This window comes from Triturus cristatus, chromosome 7 (genome assembly GCF_964204655.1).
Source record: "Triturus cristatus chromosome 7, aTriCri1.1, whole genome shotgun sequence".
NCBI classification, from domain to species: Eukaryota; Metazoa; Chordata; class Amphibia; order Caudata; family Salamandridae; genus Triturus; species Triturus cristatus.
The window spans coordinates 298,961,876-298,984,462 of record NC_140590.1 but is presented as its reverse complement, the minus strand read 5'-3'; the positions used below and the strand labels follow the sequence as shown (position 1 = coordinate 298,984,462).

At 43.8% G+C, this 22,587-nt stretch overlaps 1 protein-coding gene across 1 annotated transcript in view; it reads left to right on the top strand.

The window, feature by feature from the left end:
• Positions 1–22,587, top strand: part of LOC146809490 (dickkopf-related protein 3-like) — a 1,194,695-nt gene that overhangs the window by 1,062,311 nt on the left and 109,797 nt on the right. The window contains exon 5 of the mRNA XM_085616337.1: positions 18,499–18,643. Within this exon, the coding sequence (XP_085472463.1) occupies positions 18,499–18,643 (145 nt within the window). The remainder of the gene's footprint in view (positions 1–18,498; positions 18,644–22,587) is intronic.

Below are 22,587 nucleotides of genomic sequence, written 5' to 3'. Positions count from 1 at the left end.
ACAAATTAGGAGAGGTATATACTTGGGCTGAGGCTTACGCCTACAAAAGGCAACAACGCAAACAAAATGGACAAAGAACCGATACAGACGCAACATCTTCTGATGATTCTTCTACCAGGGACAGGGCTCCCAGAACTTTCTCAACCTCACAGTGAAAAGACAGACCAGCCGAAACAGGAGATCTATAATCAGCAGCCAATGAGGAACCTACCACCAATGTACCAAGACAACCGCATTTTTTAGGGGCAGGCACAAGACCACTAGAAGATCCAGGAGGAAAAACATACACAAAATCGGTAGCGAAGAATACACGCAGCCAGAAAACCTCGTGATCAACATCTCTAGCTATGATCTTACCAAATCTGAAATCACGACTCTACAAAAAGGAACTTCCTTTGTTCCCACCTACCATTCAAACGCACTGGAGACTGAAATCAGCCTCTTTAAGTTTTTGCGTGTACTCAGACTCAAACACTACTTTAACAACATACTGAAATTGCCGGATATTCCAAGACAAAACACCTTGTTAGGACTTCGAAATAAAAGTACCAACAGCGCACCGACTAGTCACAAAGTACTGGACGCCTTCGAGACAATCGTCTTAAAAGAGCTCCAAAAAATTGGTTACCACAATAAAAATAAATTCAAGAACATCACAAAAAAAGAAGAACAAATCCTAAATACACTAGCTAACAGGTCTGAAATCACCATACGTCAAGCTGACAAAGGAGGGGCACTAGTAATCATGGACACAACCTTCTATGTTGAAAGTGTGGATGAACATGTCAAGGACGCACGAACATACATGCCCATACCTACCGATCCTACTAACAACTTTCTTGACATTCTCAAAACCATCATCAACACCGCTCTTGAACAAGGGACCATCTCTGAAGAAGCCAAAAAATATCTCATCAAAACCAATCCATCTACCCCCTATATCTACATGCTGCCCAAGATCCATAAGCATGCCACAAAACCTCCGTTCAGACCTATTGTTTCTACTATCAATTCACTCCATGAACCTATTGGAAAATATTTGGACAAACATCTACAGGCTTCAGTACAATCTATGACTACCTACATAAAGGATACTACTGACTTCCTCAACATTTTGGAATCCATCCGTGGATCGATAACTACAGATACCATCTTATGTACAATCGACGTGAAATCACTTTACACCTCCATTCCGCATGACAAAGGGATTGAAGCTATTGAGTCTTTTTTGATCAACACAGACAAACCCAATGATCTCAAAGTGTTCCTCATGGAACTGATGCACTTCACTCTTTATCACAGCTACTTTGAATGGTCTAACACTTTCTACATCCAATGCTCAGGCACATCCATGGGAAATTGTGCTGCCCCATCATACGCGAATCTCTACATGCACAGATTTGAATTGGATAACATCTTAACCAACAACGACTGGACTGAACACCTGATTCTCTATAAAAGGTACATAGATGACATTTTTCTTTTGTGGAATGGTCCAATTCAACAACTTGAATTTCTCATTACTATGCTCAATACCATCGACCAACGCATTGAATTCACTCATCTCACCAATACAGAATCCATAACTTTCCTGGACACTCGCGTTACTATCCAACAAGGCAATCTTACCACTCAAGTGTACACAAAACCTACAGATCGCAATAACCTCCTTCATTTTCATTGTTTCCACCAGCCATCACTCAAAAATCACCTACCATACTCACAACTTCTCCGACTAAAAAGGATTTCCAGTACCAATGAACTGTATGAGTCCAGTAGAAACATGTGCATTTCCAAATTCAAACAACGTAAATATCCGAGTGACATTTTGGAAAAAGCAGTACTGAAGACAGATAGACTCTCACGACAAACACTCCTTCAACCTAAACGACCGATGTCCACACCACAGAGAATGACATTCGTGTCCAAATACTCCACCGAGAGCTTTACCATCAAGAAAACCATACTGAGATACTGGCCCATGTTAAGCACTGAGGCGGACTTTAACAACATTTTTGAGATACCTCCTAGATTTGCGTATCAGAGATCACGCAATCTTAAACAAATTCTCTCTAAAACCAGAGATTCTACTACAAGCCCTTACAAAGGTACTCAACCTTGTCTCAATTGTGGAAACTGCAACTGCATCATTAAGGGAACCACAATCCAACATCCACTACATGGTTACCCCATCAAGCTCAGAGTTACTGCCACCTGCAACAGCCAAAATGTCATTTACTTACTGAAATGCCCATGTGGCCTTGCATACATGGGAAAAACTGAAAGAAAAATCCGCATTCGAATAAACGAACACAAAAGCAACATAAGAACCCAACAGGCCAAATCACCCATTGCGACTCACTTCCACGAACATCAACATAACATATGTCAACTCCGTTTCCTGATCCTTGAACAGGTTCCTATATTGAAAGGACGAGACAATAACAGATTCCTATTACAGAGAGAAATCTACTGGATCCACAACTTGAATTCTACCCAGCCTAAGGGTCTTAACGAACGTTACGATTTAGGCTGCTACTTGTAATCCGACCTCCTACATCGAAGAGCTGTTGACTGTATACAATCTGTACCTCTGGATTTCACTGTCAACTTATTTACAATTTACAACTTTCTGAAGTAACAAGGTCTCCCTTCAAGTCAATCTATTTCATGTTTTGCTTTGCTCTACATTATTTATTATGTTTTCTCCATGAGACATCTTGTGATTACAATTTGCTTCTATGTTACTAGTTTACTTTTATCTACTTATTCTCACACTTTCCCAACCCTCTCATGTGCTCAGGACTCCTCTCACTCGCACAGGTGATTTACTCTTCTTCGTTCGTTCCACGAACTACAAATCTGTTTTCTATATCTACCGTTGTAGTTCACGTACACGTGCAATTTACTCTCTTTTAAATGGTTACGTTCCCTGATCACATGATTACGATTCACTAACCTCACTACTGCTGCAGCACTCGTGAGCGCCGTCTTGCTAAATGATGGGACTTTGATTCTACGATTCGAACGTAAGTGCACGCCGTACTAACCACCCGGGCCGAGACCGCTTGATGAGAGTTTCTCACCGACCCACTTTCTACCCTAGTGACTCACGGTCTTTAATTTTATGGATATTGACTCTATGCCTTTCGTAACTTGCACCCATTGAGCATCACAACCTTCGGACATAGCATGTTTGTTCGTCATTAATAAACTCTTTAATTTCACCACGCGTTTAATAGTCAGTAGCACCACCTGAATTCACTTTACTAACGCCATTATACCCGATGGTTTCTAACACAACTGAAACCCACTGCTATTTGAATATGTTCGCTTGTACCACCCGTTTTTTTCACTCCCGATTCACACAACTTTATTGTTTACCGTACCTTGTTATACATTTCACGTTTTAATTTGTCATGCTCATTTTAACCTATGTACAATGTGATAAATGAGTGCTGCTCCCTTGTCTCCTCCACAGTGCCGCCCCTGATGATGGGCTTGAACGGCCCGAAATGCATTGGGAAATTGATTAATGGATAAAGTCGAGATTGATAGAATGATGATAATTCTACATCTTTGGAAGATTGTCATAAATAAATTTAATTGACTCTGAATCACCGTTTCAGTGTTTGGAACTAAACTTTTGGACAAGGAGAACTTTGATTCTCTCTTTGAGTGCAACGAGTGACACCCTCCCCATCCAGGAGTGTGCTTACTCTACTCTATTTCAAATGCAGCACTTTCTTTTTATATTTCTGGCATCCTTTTATTAAGTTCTGAATTACTCTATTTCGAAAAAGTCTTTGACGAATTTCTTGAAATTGTTTTTGTATACAGGTAACAAATACTCTTTCCTTATCATGATTTTTTTTCTTGCATTTTGAAGTTGAAGTCTGCTTCTCCTTACTTGAAAAATTCTTCTTTTTCCTTTGTGTGATGTTATTTTCATTAAATCTTCGTAATACTTTTTTTTAAAATTGTCTAGTGTTTTTACCAGAAGAAAGCCTTTTTGTAGTACTCTCATTCACTTGTAATCCATATTTTTGACTTTTCTTTAAGTAGATGGCCTTTTTGTCTTTCATTTTTTTTTCATTTCTTCTAGGCATTTTTAATCCAAACAAAATAATTTTCTGAGAAAGAAAAAAAGTTTAATTTGTTTGTTATATCTGTTCAATATGTTAAAATAATCACGTACAATTAGATAAGTTCCACTGGTGGCTTGCAGAGGGAATGCTGAATGGCAGTGGAGCAGAATAAGGGAACAGTAGGGTGGCAGGTAGTGTCACCGGACATACAGCATGTATTTATTTAATTATTTAGATGTACCTTCTCATTTTATATGTGAATCTACTACCTCCTACATTTTCACTCTCCCCACGCCCTAACCCACCGTCCCACACACCCCACTGTCCAAGAGCTCTTCCTCTGCAACCCACTACAGATAACTTTGTAGACACTATTTTGAAAAATTGTTATCTGTATAATTAAACTGATATTCTCAACTAAATGGCACATGTAAACGTTACCATTATTACCTTAACACTTCTATCGGCAACTTAGCAAGCATAACACTGCACCATATTAACAAAGATATGGTACAGGCTTACATTTCATTCTAGATGTACATAACCAAAAACAGATCAACTATTAGAGAGCAACAAAAACGAGCGCCATGGAGAGGGGGTAGAGATTAAGTAAGGTGTCATTCTCATTTTGGTAATGTGGCAGCCCAATCTTGTACGGAGCTTTAATACCAGCAGAAAACCTCGTAATTACGTTAATTACATATACGTGTCCTTTAGTACTGCAACTAACACTTTGTGCCCCTGAGAGAACTGTTTATAAAAATAAACAAACAGAGCTTTATATAGTATAAAAATAGCACACAGTGGGAGTGAATCGTCCCCCCACGTACTGGCTCGTACAGGGAGAGCTGCGGGCTGTCAGCTCCTAGAGGGACAGCTGCGTGCCGGCTTGCAGAGGGAGAGCTGAGGGCCGGCTCGTAGAGGGACAGCTACGGGCCGACTCGCATAGGGAGAGCTGCGGGCCATCGGCTTGCAAAAGGATACGTACGACCGTTGATGTGCAGCGAGTGAGGGTGAAGGAAGTATCTGGCAGAGGGAAAGCTGCGGTATATTTCCAGTATTGGTTTGCAGAGGTACAACTGCGGGCCCGACTGCTCGCAGACGAAGAGCTGCGAGCCGACTGGTGGTTCGCAGAGAGAGACCTGCGAGCCGGCAGGCTAGCTCGTAGAGGAAGAGCTGTGAGCCGACTGGCTGGCTCGTAGAGAGAGAGCTGCGGCCTGTCGGCTTGCATAGGGAGAGCTACGGGCCGTCAGCTTGCAAAAGGATACGTATGACCGGTGATGTGCAGTGAGGGAGGGTGAAGGGAGTATCTGGCAGAGGGTAAGCTGCGGTATATTTCCAGTATGGGTTTGCAGAGTTACAACTGCGGGCCCGACGGCTCACAGACGAAGAGCAGAGAGCCAATAGGTGGTTCGCAGACAGAGACTTGCGAGCCGGTAGGCTGGCTCATAGAGGAAGAGCCGCGAGCCGACTGGCTGGCTCGTAGAGGGAGAGCTGCGGCCCGTCGGCTCGCAGAGGGAGAGTTGCGGGCTGGCTCACAGAGGAAAAGCTGCGGGCCGACTGGTATAGGAAAGGTGCGGGCCGTCTGCTTGCAAGGGGATAGCTGCGGGACAGTGATGTGGGGAGAGGGAGTGTGAAGGGGGTATCTCGCAGAGAGAGAGCTGCGGTATATTTCCAGTCTTGGCTTCAGAGATACAACTGCGGGCCCGAGAACTCGCACACGAAGAGCTGCGAGCCGACAGGTGGAGGGAGAGTTGCGGGCCCGAGAAGGTTGTTGGGGGCTATGCTTCAGAGAGCTGTGGTCTAACTCGCAGAGAGAGAGCAACAGGCCGATGGGCTAATGGAGTGGCTCGCAGAGGTAGAGCTGCGGGCCTGACGGCTCGCAGACGCAGAGCTGCGAGCAACGGACTAGCTTCTAAAGGCATAGCTGCTAGCTGGTGATGTGGGGCAAAAGAGAGTGAAGGGGGTATCTGGCAGAGGGAGAGCTGCAGTATATTTCCAGTGTTGGCTTACAGAGGTAGCCCTGTCTGCGAACTGTCGGGCCCGCAGTTGTACCTCTGCAAGCCAACACTAGAAATATACCACAGCTCTCTCTCTGCGAGATACCACCTTCATGCTCCCTCTCCCCACATCACCGTCCTGCAGCTATCCCTTTGCAAGTTGACGGCCCGCACCGCTCCCTATACCAGTCAGCCAGCAGCTGTTCCTCTGTGAGCCGGCCCGCAGCTCTCCCTCTGCGAGCCGACGGGCCGCAGCTCTCCCTCTACGAGCCAGTCAGTCGGCTCACAGCTCTTCCTCTACGAGCCAGCCGTCGGGCCCGCAGGTTTATCTGTACAAGCAGTCGGGTCCGTGGCTCTACCTCTACGAGCCAACACTGCGAATACCGCAGTTCTCCCTCTATGAGATACCCCATTCCCCTCCTTCGTCCCACATCAACAGCCCACAGCTATCCCTATGCAAGACAACGTCTAGCAGCTCTCCCTCTGCAAACAGTGGGCCCGCAGCTCTACCTCTGCAACACAACACATCACCAGTCCGCAGTTATCCCTCTGCGAACTAATACTGAGAATATACCACAGCTGTCTCTCTCCGAAATACCTCCTTCACCCTCTCTTGCCCCGCATCACCGGGCATTGTACATTATATCTAAAAGTATCATCAAACTATTCAAGCCATGCGTACATATCCAAAGGAAGGTACATATTTACTTTGTGTATTTGCTCTCCATGTAATGTCTGCACATTGTAAACGTGCTTGCAGTACAACACCTCCCTTGGCTTAAATGCAAATATACCTCTCTGTGTGAAAAATGAGCCCACAAGCTGTACACATAATATATCTGTTTTTTGTTTTATCTTCTTTAAATTAATACCAGATAAAACTCCCCTCCCCACCCTTCACCACTATTTCCAGACCAAGCATAATTTCCAAATGTGTGACATTTTCTTTATCTCAGCCAAATTTATTTCTCAACACAAATCAACACTGTACCTGATTTACAAAACTACATACTTGTTTAAACATAACAAACTATACTTCTTATTTGTTACCTCTATACCTTATTCCTAAAAACATGTAATCTTTCAAATATATGTCACATCACTTTTGTACGATTGAAACTGATTACGACCTTCTATTTACACTACAGATCCCACGTACATGTCAATAAAGGTATAAGTACTATTGTCATACTAGATAAAGCTCTATCACTTAATTTTTATAAACACTACTGCTGGCTGCACAAAATGGGAGTGGGACATGAGGAGAGTAAACAGAGGTGTAATTCCTAAACTTTTATTGTACCATTTCTTTAATATACGTATATTGAGGGCTTTAAGTGGGATGAAAAAAATGGCGGGTGTCTGAAAGGGGTAGCAGTGTTCAGCACCAGTAAGTCCCAGCCCACTTAAAAACCTGCGTATATTCAGCACAGAGACACAACCTAACAATTTTCATCACTTATAATCACAGTTAGTTTAGTAGTGTGAAAAATCATACAGAAAATTTACTAAGAACATTTTTAATTCTTTTTTTATCTCACACATTTATAAAATATCTGTATCGCCCCTTCACTATACGTATATTAACAGCTTTAATTGGGGTGAAAAAATTGGCGGCTGTCTTAAAGAAGTGACGGATCTCAGTACCGATAAGACCGGGACAACTTAAAGGCCTGCATATATTCAGCAGAGGAACACACCCTGACAATTACTATCACTAATAAACACATTTACTTTAGCACTGTGAAAACAATCGTATAGAAAATATACAGAGAACATTTTCATTTATTTTTTGATCTCCCACATTTATAAAAAAAAGTCTTCTAAAGAAACGCTCCCCAACAACTTAGATTTCCTAAGAACACCCAAGTCCAAAGCATTGCAGTATCACACCAGCCTTGACTGATATTTAAATCTACCTCTCAGTGTAAAAAATGAGACCACAAACTGTGCACATAACATTTTTGGTTTTTGTTCCATCTCTGTTAAAGTTAATAATACATGAATTTCCTACTCTCACCCCTTCCCCACAATTTCCAGACTAAGCATTATTTGCAAACGTGCGACATTCTGTTTATCTCGGCGGAATTGATATACAAATCCAAATTAACTGTACATCTAATTTTCAAAACTATACAGTCTTTTACAGATGACAACTTACACTTTTTCTTTGTGGAAAACTCCTAAACATATATAAAGTACTTGTTTAACAACTAGTCACACTTTATGCATATTTTAGAACCAATGTGAAACACCAGACTTTAATAACACTATCTGGCACATGCATCAAGCAAAATACCCCTCGCAAAAATTGCGATTCGGTAAAATAGCTGGGAAGCGACCGCAAAACAACACTTTCCAATGCATCACTCCCAATAGCGAAAAATCAAGATAATCGCTAAAAATGCCCCCTTAAATTTAGCGATTAGCAAAATAACGATTATATAACAGCGAAAACTAAAACTGCTCCTGCTAATAGTGATTAGTTAATAATGAATTGCAAACCAATGCATCAAAACTCACTAATAGCGATTTTCACCAAAATCGCTATTTAGCAAGAGCAGAATAAGGGGAATCTCAACCAGGAGGTAAAGTTGAGAGAGAAAAAAAAAGAAAAAAAATTGTATCACAGGTGCAAACAATCTGAAACCCTTTCAAAATGCATCAGGAGACCCCGTAAGCCATTCACAATGGCAGCCCTCTACGTGCTTGCAAGGAGAATGAGGATAAATGCAGTAGCCTAGCGCAGGAGGTGGATACAGGAGAGGGTATTCCGAGTGCGCATAACATTGCTGTGCCAAAATGAGGAATAAATGTACGATAAGTATCGTCTAAATCGTGCAATGATAATGTGCCTATTAGCAGATTTGGAACCCCTATGGCAGTACCAGACCCGTAGGACCAATGCCATTCCTGCACACGTCCAGGTCCTATGTAGCCTTCACCTACTGGCGTCAGGCAGTTTCCAGGGGGTCGTAGCAGTAGCCGGAGGTGTATCCCAAAGCGCACTCTCACGCTTCTTCCGGAAATTCCTTGACGCCACGATGACAATGATCCATACCCACATCACCTTCCCCACAACCCCACAGGAGTTGAATCAGACCAAACTGGAGCACTACCAGGTGGCTCAATTCACATATGTCATTGGATGCATTGACTGCACGCATGTCCCCATCTGTCCCCTCTCAGCCAACGTACAGCTTCCGAAACAGGAAGTCTTACCACTCCATCAATGTCCAGGTTGTGTGCAATGCTAAGCATATAATAACGGACATTGTAGCACAATTTCCCGGAAGCACACATGACTTGTATATATTCCGCCACAGTGGCATCCACAGGCGTCTGCTCGGCGGTGAATTTGGAGAGGTACACCTACTTGGTATATACATATACCTGTTTGTTACATCATTATACCAAATGTGATTGCATTACTGCGGCTAACCCTTTGCTTCCCACCCTGTACGTGACAGCGCATACGCCTTGCGCGAATACATCCTGACCCCTTACTTCAACCCAGCAACACCACAGGAACAGCGCTACAACGCGGCACACATTAGCGAAAGGAATGTGGTCGAAAGGACATTCGGAATACTAAAAAGTCGAGTCAGGATCCTTCATAAAACTGGTGGTGCTCTACAGTACAACCCCGAAACCTGCTGCAGGATTGTGGCAGTATGTGTCATGCTGCACAACATTACCACAGGAAGAGGCATACCAATCGAGATGGACGAGAATGACAATGATGGTGACGACCAACCACACGCACAACACCGACAGGCACATGTTGCACACACAGTCGAAGGTCAGAGGAGACATGCACACATCACACAACATCATTTCTGAGGTAGGTAAGAATGAGCCATCACAAGATATCGTGGATTGAGAATGTTTTATTTACATGAGCACATGTCAAACAAAAGATTTATGTATTGAAAATTGTGACGGTGATTGCATAGGTTGATTAAGTCAAACTAAAGTATTCAACAGCACTGGAGGGCAATCACAATGTTGAAATGGACCATGGTTACGCCAACATAGCCAAATAGGTGGATATACATGGCTAGCGCCTCTTGCCACGTACCCCCAACCTCCTGTCGCATGACTCTGCAACATCAGCCTGATGTGTGCTTGTGGATGTTGAGCTGCACGAACTGCGCCTCCTGTTAGTGGTCACTGGCACAGACACACTACTCAGGCTCGATGCCTCCTCACTACCCTCCTCCCCTTCCAAGTTGCTGGCAATCACAGTCCCAGATTGGAGGTGTTCCACGGCAGTGGTCACTTGGCCTAAGGCCCTTGCAACGTCCCCACAGAAATGGCCCAGATCAATCTGTAAAGACACAAGGACCGCCGAGCCAATACTACAGTGGTGTTGCTCAGCTTGGTTATGGCCCTCGTATTGGCTGACGTACGTAGCAAACTCTGCCGATGCCTCCGACGCTTAGAGCATTGTCCTGCAAGAACGGCACGGTGAGCTCCTGTAGGCTATGGTTTGTCTGTCGGTTTCCCTCCGCAATAACTGTAGTAAGGTCACGCACACAGTCCGACATAGTGCTAATGTTTTTGGCCAGCTTGGAGATCTGCATGTTGATGGTGCCCATGTGTCTCCCCTGCAGGAGCTGCACACGAAGTATCTGCGACTCAATGCCGCCATATACATTTGGAGCCTGTTCTACATCGGCCGCAATGCGGGTCCTGGGCCTGCGCGTTGTCCTAGTCGGAGCTGTGCTGGTGTTGGAGCTGGTGAAGGGACACGTGGCTGGCTGGGGACTGTTGTGGGTGCTGGAGTCGGCTCTGATTCCATTTCTGGCAGTGCGGGTACATGTGCCCTGCGTTTTGGTGGTGGGGGTGGTGTACATTCAGGCTCCGCAGGGGTCTCTACATCCGTCTCTGCAGGTGTCTCAGAGATGATGAGCCGGTCACTGTCCTCGGAGTCCACCTGAGCTGCGTCTGTGTGTGAAACAGTGCAGTGTTAGTATTGTTTGTTCCTAAATATGTTTCTCACATGGCCTAATTCGTACATAATAAATCACTGATTTAAACTAACTGTCTGACGTGAAGTGTTGTTATGTTTAATTGAGCACTGATGATTATCCATGGCCACTTAGCTCACATGACTACAACTCCCATGATGCTTCATGTGTACACTTCTCCCTGCACACTGTGATTTGCCTGGGGGTATGTGCCTGGATATACAGTATGCATAATATTAGCGTTTGCATGCATCTTACCTTGTTGTGTACTCGCTGCGCCGGAAGTGTCCAATTGGGTGACTCCCGCGACTGCCTCGGGCTAGATCGTCCCCTCAACAAGGTCCTCCAGGGCTGTTTTGGCGGGTGCTGTCGATGGTCCCCCTCCTGTGCCAGCTGCTTCCTTCACCCTTTCGATAATGTGCTCCTTGGCATGCTTCCTGAGGTCATACCACCTCTTCTTCAGGTCTTCTATGCTGCGGTGGGTGACTCCCACAGCATTCACTCTCTCCTTGATGCGCAGCCATATATGTTGCGCTTCTCCGCCTCTGGCACCTTCTGGGACAACTTGCCAAACAGTTTGTCGTGGCTGCTGCTCACCCCCTCTATCAGGTGTTCGAGTTCCCTGTCCGAGAACTTCATCTTTCTCTTCCTTTGTGTGGCACTGTTCCCTGCAGCATTTTTGTCCATCCTGGCTATGTGAACTGTAGCTGGATTTTGAAGGTGATGTGCCTGCTTCTTATGCGACCGGCTTTTTGCGAAATCGCTAATACCGAATTCGCAAATTGCGAAATCGCAAATACAGAAATCGCTATTTGCTAGTTTGTGGATTAGCGACTCGCAATCATGTATTCGGTATTTTTTTATCGATTTTTAAGGGATTGCTAAAATTTACCGATCCGGTACATGCATCTCATTTTGCGATTTTTTTTAATTGCAATTCCTTATATTTCGCTAATAAGGAATCGGTTTAGCAAATTTTTGATGCATGTGCACCTATAATATTTATAAATAAAAAATACTTTCAAAGTTAAAAATATCGCCTCAAATACTTAATCACTACTACAGAATACTTAATACACCTTCTTAATTTCTAACTTACCTTCGTAGTAGATCTGCAGATTTCAAATGTCAGAAACGCATGCAGTTCTTTCTGTGTCACACAGTACATGCAATGCACCACTTTCATCAGGAATGGAACCAGTAATGGCACAATTTCCCTGTTGCTCCACACATAAATACTTGTAAAGAACAAATCAGAATAGTTCCTTGATTATTTTAGATTGCAAAACTTCTCTCTATTATTTATTTATTTATTTATTTTTGAACTTTCCATATAAACAGTTTTTTTAACATTGAACGACACATACAGGTAAAAAGTTCAACAGATTCTGTCAACACACTTTCTAGAACATTCTACGACACGTGCAGGTTAAAAGTTAATAATTTTTTTTAAGCTAACAATATTTTTTCGGCAACATTTTCTCAAACATTTAACGGCACATGCAGGTTAAAAGTTCACCATTCTTTTAAGTTCGAACTGTACCTTTCAAATGCAATTAGCAGGTGCGGTTGAGCTGAGCACATTTTATCCTATAATATGTACTCCACGTTTAAACTGCTTTTTTTATTAACCAATGACACACATGCTTTTCCTCAAAAATAATATGCACCCTACTTTTTAGGAACCAATGCTTTTCATCTCCCAATCAGTTATGTTTTCAATGGGAAAAAAAAGTAGTTCCCCCATCTTTATGCATATCTCTTATTCTACGAATGGTCTGCATGAGCTACAGGCATCTATCCATATCTTCCAGCCATACCTTCAAATTGATAGTGTGAATCGTAGGACATAGCTATGTTTTCTGGTGTAAGAGGTATGCAGAACATAGACATTTTGACTTAGACCTAGGTTTACAAAATGTGACCATTAAATGGTTTGCAGAGAGAGGATTGAAGTGGCACCAATTGCTGCCTTTGGTTAAAACCTGTTTGCATCTCCAACACCCTGACCTCATGATTGTGCACTGTGGTGGTAACGACCTAAGCACATTGACTGGGGTAGGTTTGCAAATGCACACCTTTGGAGAAATGATGTTGCTTTTACCTCAAACTGTCTTTGTATATTTCAATATATGCCAAAGACAGAAGTGGAAATGGTCATACCAATTTTGTCATAAGATAGAAAAATCTAGAAAGAATGTCAACAAAGCTGTGTCTGCGTACCTCAGAGACCATAGAATGGGGTCGATCTACAACAACAACATACGTTTTGATATGGCTCATATCTACAGAAGTGAAGTACACTTCACAGATGAGGGAAAACGAGTTTTTCTGAATAACCTGAAGCTGTGCATCCGTGCTTACATGTAGCTCCAACTAATAAACCCAAGGGCTCTTTTTAGAGCCGCCTTATATTCCCAATATCGGCTCGCAGAGTGACAGCTGCGGTCCAGCTAGCAGAGAGAGACCTGCGGGCCATCGAGCAGGCTCGCAGAGGGAGAGCTGGGCCCATGGGCTCGGCTCACAGAGGGAGAGCTGCGAGCCGTTGGCTCGCAAAGGCACGGCTGCATACTAGCACGCAGACGGAGATGTTGTAATCAAAAGTAGGTCCACTCCAAGTAGTATCATTAGATAACTTTATTTCAGGTTAAGATGTGTGTGGGTGTCGTGGGTACATCACCCTGTGGGTGGTGTGTTTGAGTTGATCCTTGGTGTTAGGTCACTCTTTGTTACCACCTGAGTATGTGTTGTCGAGTTCACTTTTTACACGTCAAGTCCCTCGTGGTCATCCCCCGTCGTTCTTCTGAGAGTGTGTGTATCTCTCTGTTGGGGGTGTGTGTATGAGTTGGCTCTTAGGTTCTGAGCCTTTCTAGCCTACCACTATCTTCGTGGTTGTGAGTGACATTGGTGTGTTAGCTTTGTGTGCAATGTTTTGTAATTGACCCCTTGTGGTTGTTGTAGGAGTGTGTTTACCTCTCACTGTTGGGGGTGTGTATGTGAGAGGAGTCTATGTTTTGGAGCCTCTCTGGCCTACCACTATTTTTTGTGGTTGTGGGTGGACTTAGGTTTGTCTCTCTTGTGGGCGTTTGTTAGAGTTGACTATGTTTTTGAGTCACTCGTATCTACCACTTCTGTGTGGTTGGTAGGTGAATGTCGTTTCAGCTTTTCCGTTTGTGCTGAGCATTTTATTGTGTTTTTCTCCTACCTTTTCTGCTTCTCTTACGGCATGGGTCTTTGTCCTGCGTTGACTATGGGTTTTGTTGGCTCGTAGAGGGAGAGCTGCGGCCCGTTGACTCGCAGCGGGAGAGCTGCGGGCCGGCTCACAGAGGAGCAGCTGCGGACCGACTGGTATAAGGAAAGGTGCGGGCCGTCGGCTTGCAAAGGGATAGCTGTTGGACAGTGATGTGGGGAGAGGGAGCGTGAAAGAGGTATCTCGCACAGACAGAGCTCTGGTATGTTTTCAGAGTTGCCTCGCAGAGGTAGTACTAAAAACTCGATGTCTTGTAGATGGAGAGATGCGAGCTGACTGACTGAATCACAAAATGGCTGCCATCAGTTCCTAGTTTCAACAGTTCGCACCCAGGCTCGCATAGGGAGAGCTGCTGCCCGTGGGCTAGACTCGCAGAGGGTTGCCTCGCAGAGGTAGAACTACAGACTAGATGTCTTGTAGAGCGAGAGATACGAACTGACGGACTGAATCCCAAAATGGCTGCCAACACTTCCTACTCTTAACAGTTTGCAGCCAATGAGTCGCAAGCTTGTGCTCGTAACGCCTCAATCAATCAGATGTCAGAATTCTCAAATATCGATATCAGTAAAATGTTATATTTCTCAAAAACTACTGAACGGATTTACCCCATTTAAACAAAAACATGCTTTCTGGACCACGTCCATGTCCTGCAGGGTCTCTCCACCATCTCCCACCTTAATTTGTTACCTTTGCCTCTCCTACTCCCTCCCCCTTTAGCTCTATCAGTCCCCTACAAGTTCTGTCTTTCTTCTATTTTTTTGCACCTGCTTCTGCAATCGGCATTATTTCTACTTCTCCACCATCACCCTTTTCTTCAAAAAGTTGGCGTAATTCCGTTCAGCAGTTTGACCTGTAGCCTTGTCTAAAGTTTCCTATGGAAATTGCATGGAGAAAACATGTTTTGAGACCTCCCCTTTTTCTTAGCCCCCCCTTGACGAATCACCCCCAAACTTTCAGATAGGAGCAGATCTAAAGAGAGGAACTGTTTTGAAAATTTCGTAAAGATTCGTCAAACGACGCCAAAGTTATAAGCACATCAAAAACTGCTTTTCCTATGGAAACTAGGTTCTGACTATAACTATCTACTGGCGACCGCCAGTAGATAAGATATATATATATATACATCTATATCTATATCTATATCTATATGTGTGTATATATATATATATATATATATATATTACCTACTGGCGGTCGCCAGTAGGTAGTTATAGTTAGGACCACGTTTCCATAGGAAATCCGCAACATTCTATTTTGAATAACTTTGGCGCCGGTCGACGAATCCTCGCGAATTTTTCAAAATAGGTGGGGCGCTACGCTCCGCTCCTACCCTGAAAGTCTCGGGGGGATTCGTCAAGCGGGGGCTGAGATAAAAGGGGGGTCCCAAAACGCGTTTTTCCCATGCATTTTTCCATAGGACCTTTAGACACAGCTACAGCCCGAACGGCTGAACAGAATTACTTGAAATTTGGCAGAGAGGTAGTCCTCAGGTCAAGGAAGTGCCTTTCGTAAGTTTGGTGTAAATCTGTTCAGTAGATTCTGAGAAAATAGCCTTTAAATCAATATATATATCTGAGCCAGCGTACGGTGCGCTTACCGTACGCGTACGGTGGCGTGCGCGAGCGCGATTTTGATTGGCTGTTAGATCTTAGTAAACATTCGAATCGGTCGAAACCAGGAAGCGGCGGCCGCCATTTTCTCTCTCGCTCTCTGAGTTGGGCAGCAAAAACGATGCCAAAAAATGTCTAAAGAGGCAGTTTCTTGAGATCCTAACAACCCAGCATTGATATAGGGGTCCCCAAACAACCCCCAAGCCCAAATAATTTTTTTTTTTTTTATTTCGGAAAATCGCCGATTACGCTTACCGTACGCGTACGGTAAAAAATTTTCAAAAAAAAAAATTATCCACACCCTCCCCACCCCGTGTACAAATGGTGCCCGAAGTGCACCATTTGGGCATGGCTTATTACAGGTAAGAAATAAACAAAGAATAAATTTCACAAAGATGCGCATAATATGTCCCCCATGTGCGCACGGTGCGCGAAGCGCATCGTGCGTACATGGCCCATCCCGCATAACGTGGGCACGCGGTGCACGCAGCGCACCGCGTGACCACCGTGCGTGCACGGCACTAACTGCGTAAAGTGGGCGCGCGGTGCGCGAAGCGCACCGCGTGCTCACTGTGCACGCACGGTGCGCGAAGCGCACCGTGCGCGCACGGAACGAACTGCGTTAACTGGGCGCGCACGCCACGAATGGCGTAAAGTAACTTAGCATTTAAAAAACCGTACAAATTCACTGAAAAAACCATAGGTTTCACACACGTTATAGTTAGGAATTAGCATTTAAAAAACCTTGCAAATTCACTGAAAAAACCATAGGTTTCACACATGTTATAGTTAGCTGTACATTTCACTCGTAAAAAAACAATGAAATTCCCCCGTTATAGTTAGTGCAGGCAACTATAACCCACGCGACCGCAATCTTCTGCTGATGACATATGTGTCTTTATGAAAAAAAAATATTTGTAATATATGTATAGCTAAAATTTAATGGAAGAAGACATGGGCAAATAAGTGTCTAAATACAGTATTAGCATCAGCAGAGGATTGCGGTCGCGTGAGTTATAGTTGCCTGCACTAACTATAACGGGGGAATTTCATTGTTTTTTTACGAGTGAAATGTACAGCTAACTATAACATGTGTGAAACCTATGGTTTTTTCAGTGAATATATATATATATATATAATGTAAAGACATGCGCGGTAATGACATGCATGGTTCTATCATACAACCGTGTGGCCAAAGTTGCCCCGCCTGGTCAAAGTCACCACACCTGGACCGTGGACCAAGGAGTAGCCCCAGGAAGACTCCAGTCGACCGCACAGCATCTGACAGCATCTTCAGTATCCTGTTTCCCCTGCAACAGGACCACTCCATTGAAGTCTATCGCAGTTTGCCCTTAGCGCCTGGAACTGGACTTGTGACTTCTTTGGTGCCAAGGTAACTCCCCTACTCCTACTACTTTAGTCTCCCAAAGCGGGACAGAGTAGCTGAACACAACCATTAAAACGTTTTACAACGTTTCTAAACTTTGTGGTTACAAAAGCGTGTTTGTATTGGAGTGAAAATCTGTAATTGACGTTTTACTGAAAAATCTGTCTCTCCCGAACTCTCTGGTGGAATTCGTTCATTTTTGTATCTAAATATTCATAAAAATAAAATTTATTTTTATTATTTGTGTCAGATTTCTTTCCTGTTGTATAACTTTCTTGTTTCATTGTTTGGGTACTTCTAAATACTCTCCACTTGTTCCTTTGTTTAAGCTCGATGTCACAGCTACCCAGAGTTGAGAAAAGGTTCAGCAAACAAGCCTGACTTGACCCAAGTTGGTTTTGTTAGTGTATTCCAGTGTGAGGTCGCACAAACACACCATATAATACACCACACTTCCTCACAGCACCAAAGGTGTGCTGAAGTATTCTTTGTCGGGGTGGGGCAGGCAGGCACCATTAAATCTATGACCTATTCTATTTCAACATCCTGAGAAACCTGCCTCAATATTTCGTATTATTAATGACCAACAAAATTAAGAAGCAAATGAGCTTTGGGCAGTGAGCTTGTTATAAGTGTTATGAGGTCAAAAAGGTTATGATTTTCTGAAGCAATGTGTGTATCAGTTCTCCCAGAACTAGATTAAACCTTGGGCAGGAAATATAAAGAATTGTCTTCACTAAAGCCATCAGGATAGAGGTGGTATGTTATACAGTCCCTAGCCTTGCTGGCAGCTTGGGATATGCATAGATGCTCATGTAGAATGTGGCTTTCACTTTGAGGGGCTGGATCCAGCTCCCTGGAGACTGGACTGGAAAACGAGGATAGTACGCGTCTCCACGACTGGTTAGTATTCTTGTTGATGCCAGTAGTCATTCCGATAAAGGGCAGTTGGCTGCCTAGAGGTGCGGCTGTGGGATTCATAATGCTTTCTGGGAAGTGGCTGACTAGTCGGTTGTTTTGTGGTCTGTTGTACTTCTTCCTACAGATGCTAAGGAGGAACCTGTATATACCACCAGATATGACGTGACCACTCTGTCTCAGTAAACATGGAAAAGGTTGAGTCTAATTGATAAACGGTATCCGGGTGTTTCAGCCAGTGAATATAAAAAACAACGTGTCTGTTCTGCCAGGTATGCCAAAGAGATGCAGAGTGCTGCCTAGGTTACTTGTGCGTCTGGGGAAGATGCGCTGGAACGACTCATGGCGAGAGCGGGACGAGCTGTGACCCACTGCGTGATGAATGTGTTGAAGGGCTTTGCTGCACCCATCAAAAATGTGAGTTTCTTCATCTTTTCTTATCAGGTGATGCTTTCTGTTTATCAGTCATGCAGTGAGCTGAAGGAAAGAACAAATTCCTTGCCTTCGGTGATATTGATATGCATGTTTAGCAAATTCCTGGTACTAGACTAGATCCGGACAAATTCTTGCGAAGCTACCTGCCCATTGGCACGAGGTAGAGCTCTTAGGCCTCGCCAAGAATATGCAAGCCTCAATGGTTGCTGACTCGCAGACTAAATATAATCCATCATGGGCTCCGGTGACATCAGTTCTGTCACTTTTTTCCATGCACTAATTTGTGACAGTGGCCTAACAAATCTACAGAAACAGCATATCAATAAGAAAAAAAAAGGTTGATAAAGGTAAACTTTTAACAGCCATTTTATACACAGATTCCTTATGTGAACCTCTCCCAAGGCAGTTAATCAAAGAGGAAGGCTGAGGGTAGACCCTACAATGATGCAAGTAAGATTTTAAGCAAAGACTTTCCGCCTAGAAAATCTCTTATGGTGTCGCTTCAGACAATTTTTGCTGTTGTCAGAGAACCTATTGCTTTCAATACATTACATATACTTAGACCCATGCTCATGATTAATGGCTTTGTTGTCTACCTAATGTGTTTGCTCGGGAATCAATGGCTCACCATTAACAGAGCTACTTAATTAAGAATTAGCTGATCAAGCTTTACCACCTATTCTCTTGTGCCAACGTAAGCAATTTGTAAATAAAATAAGTGCCAGGGCTCTCGTCCGGAGATCACCGCAGCTTGCACCACACGTTGCCCCTGCCATGCTGTCAATGATAGTAACAGCCCATCTGCTAACACTCACATGCCTGCAAGTGTGATATTTTGGACTATTTTGGCCCCCAAAGCTATAAGAATGTTTAGGGTGGCAGCTAATAGCAATTTTAATGTATATTGAATTAATAATTAACTGTTGTTGTGCCACTTTCTCGCAGACGGTCACAAACACCGGTGTTGACAATCATGTGCCGGGGCCGAGTACCGGAAACCACCGACTCAAATTAAGCACTGGTTGTGCCTAATGATCTGGTAGAGTCAGCTACATGCGGAGCGCAATTGAGGGCCGTTAGTTGTTTGAACCCGTCTTGCAGAGTTAAGAGTTTTGACTACATCCAGTCAAGTAAGTTTCATGTGTAATTGAGTATTGGCGGCGTAGATGTGATAGTGTATTTTCGAGCGGTTCAGAAGTTCGGTGAGAGGTTCCATGAACAAGTTGAAGAGCGTGGGTGATAGTGCAGATCCTTGAGGCACTCCAATTGAGACCGGTGTACTGTTAGAAAGGGAATGGTTGACTTTGATTCTTTGTGTTCTGTTATGTAGGAATGAGGTAAACCCATTTAAAACTGGGCCCGATAACCCCATCCTTTTTTCAAGAAGATCAATCAAGTTTGACCGTGCTTGACCGTGTCAAACGCCGAGGAAAGATCAAGAAGTAGAGGAAGGCAACTTTCATTCAGGTCAAGTAGTATCAGGGCATCATCAACAATGTGTGTCAGAGCAGTTTCAGCACTGAGTCCCTATCCGATTGGTATTGGTCGAGGAGTTGAAACTGTTCTATGTGATTACAGAGTTGTGTGTGTACGCATTTCTCAAGTAGTTTGACTAAAGTCATGATATTGTAAATTGTTCCGAAGTTGTTAGGATCAGTTAAGTCTGCATTTGGTTTCTTTGGGATGGGGGTGACTTGACCTATCTTGAGGCAATCAGGAATCAAGCCCTGCAGGAGAAATTCATGCACAATCTTAGACCAGAGTGGAAGAACAAAGGATTTAAGTTCTTTGAAGAGCTTTGCATATCGAGGATCATTGAAATGATTTGAAGGTTTTAATGAAGGTATAGTTTTGAGCAGCTCAACATCGCCAGGTAGTATAAAGGTATTTTACGACCCATATTTTTGGAACAATAAAACAGATAGCCAGAAAGAGGGGAACTTGCCAAGGGTAGCGGAGAGGGAGTGGACTGGGTCAGGCAAAGCGTATTTAGTGAGGTGGGTTGCAGTTCTAGTTCGATCTTTCTTGTCTTTTCAATGAAGTGTGCAGAAAACTCCTCACTGCTAGGGATTGAGTTCTTGAGTGTAGAGTGTTGATTAGTTGAGTGGTAAACTTGTTGTTTGAGGATTTTGAACAGTTTTTTCTATTTGTTTTTGGCATGGTCGAGCTGTGGCCTAAAGTGAGCGGTTTTGACACTATGGATAAGTTTGTTATTCGCACTTCTTGTCGTCTTTAGCTGCTTGAGGTTTGTCATGGAGGGAGAGTTTCTCCATGACCTCTCCTCCAGCCTTAGATTGAGTCTTTCCTCTTTAAGGGAGCAATTGAACCAGGATTTGGAGGGTTGCTGGGTATCCTTTTGAGTTACTTTGGGGCAATTGAGTCAAATATATCTGTCATGGAGTTGAAGTAATGTTCGGTAAGGTCATCCAGATTTGTCAAGTTATGGGGCAGTGGAAAGAGGTTATTATTATATTATGTTGGTTAGATCATTTAAGTTTGTGTTTCTCAAGTCTCTAGACCACTGTTTAGCCTTACAAGGTTGATCTTGTTTAATCAGCACCCTTTCCAAGCTGAGGAATGAGATTAGGTAGTGATCCGACTAGTCACAGGGTGATATGGCATCCAGTTGTATTACGTTGGCTTTAGCTATGATTAAGTTGAGGGTGGAGCTCTTCATGTGGGTAGGTTATTTGCAGGACTGGATGAAGTTTAGGTCGGAGAGGAAAACCTTGAAAGTGCACAGTAAGGGAACATTTGCGTCGTTCCAGTGTAAGTTGAAATCCCCAAGGGAGATATGGTTAAGATTTTGGTCAGAGTTAGAGAATATGGTCTCCGTTATTTGTTCTATGAAGAGAACGTTATCACCTGAAGGGTGATGGATCATGTGGAGTATATAAACTAACTTGTCATTGTTCCAGATGCTGATGCCCAGGTGTTCACATGTGGACATCAGAAATGTGTGTGTATGTCTCAGGGTGAGAATTGTGTGAACGAGGCATGCTATGCTGCACCCAACTTTAAGAGGTCTATCCAATCTGATGACGTCAGACTTGGGGGTAACTAGAATGCCCAAAATTGGTGAGGAGGAGTTATTGAGCCAAGTTTCAGTTAAAATCAAGAGGTCCAGCTCTTGCGAGATTATGAGGTCGGCAATATCAGCCTTACCGTTGACCAACAATTAAGAAGCATCGACTTTATGTGGGTTTTAGTTACCACTGCTTCTAGGTGAGATGTGGTGATAGGTAATACATTATCCATGTTCATAGTTCTGAGATTGACACAGGATTCTCTAAACAAGTGGGACGGCTAGGTTGATTAGCCTTTGAGGTCATGTATTGTGCCACCCTAAGGGACCCACCACCAAACTCATGCAGACTGCCATTTCGGCTGCGTGAAATGGTGCAGACAAATGTGAAAACATGATATTGCACACACCCTTTACATGCAATATATGTCAGTTACCCTACAGCAGGCCTTATAGCACTAAGGCAGGGTGCATTCAATGACATGTGAGGACATATCTGCAGGAGCAGAAATGGCCTTTGCTGTCTAGTTCAATTACTAGATAGAACAAGTGAACAGTAAAGCCATCATAAGTATATGTACTGGCGACATGGAGTGTACGAGATGGGGGAGAGAGCGGGCAAGATGCTGGCCTGGTTGGAGCGCAGAGAGCTAGGACAACGATGGGTGCCCGAGCTATCCATTGACACGGGGGCGCACGTCACTGATCCCCTAGAAATCGCGGACGCGTTTGCGACCTACCTGGAGAGGGTGTACACGCCCTCCGCTACTTATTCGTCAGAGGACTCCCGACAACTTCTAGTAGATATTACCTTGCCCTCACTGTCTGAAACAGATAGAGCTGATCTAGATGCCGACATCACCAATGAAGAAATCTGCAAAGCTATCTTTAGCGTCCAATC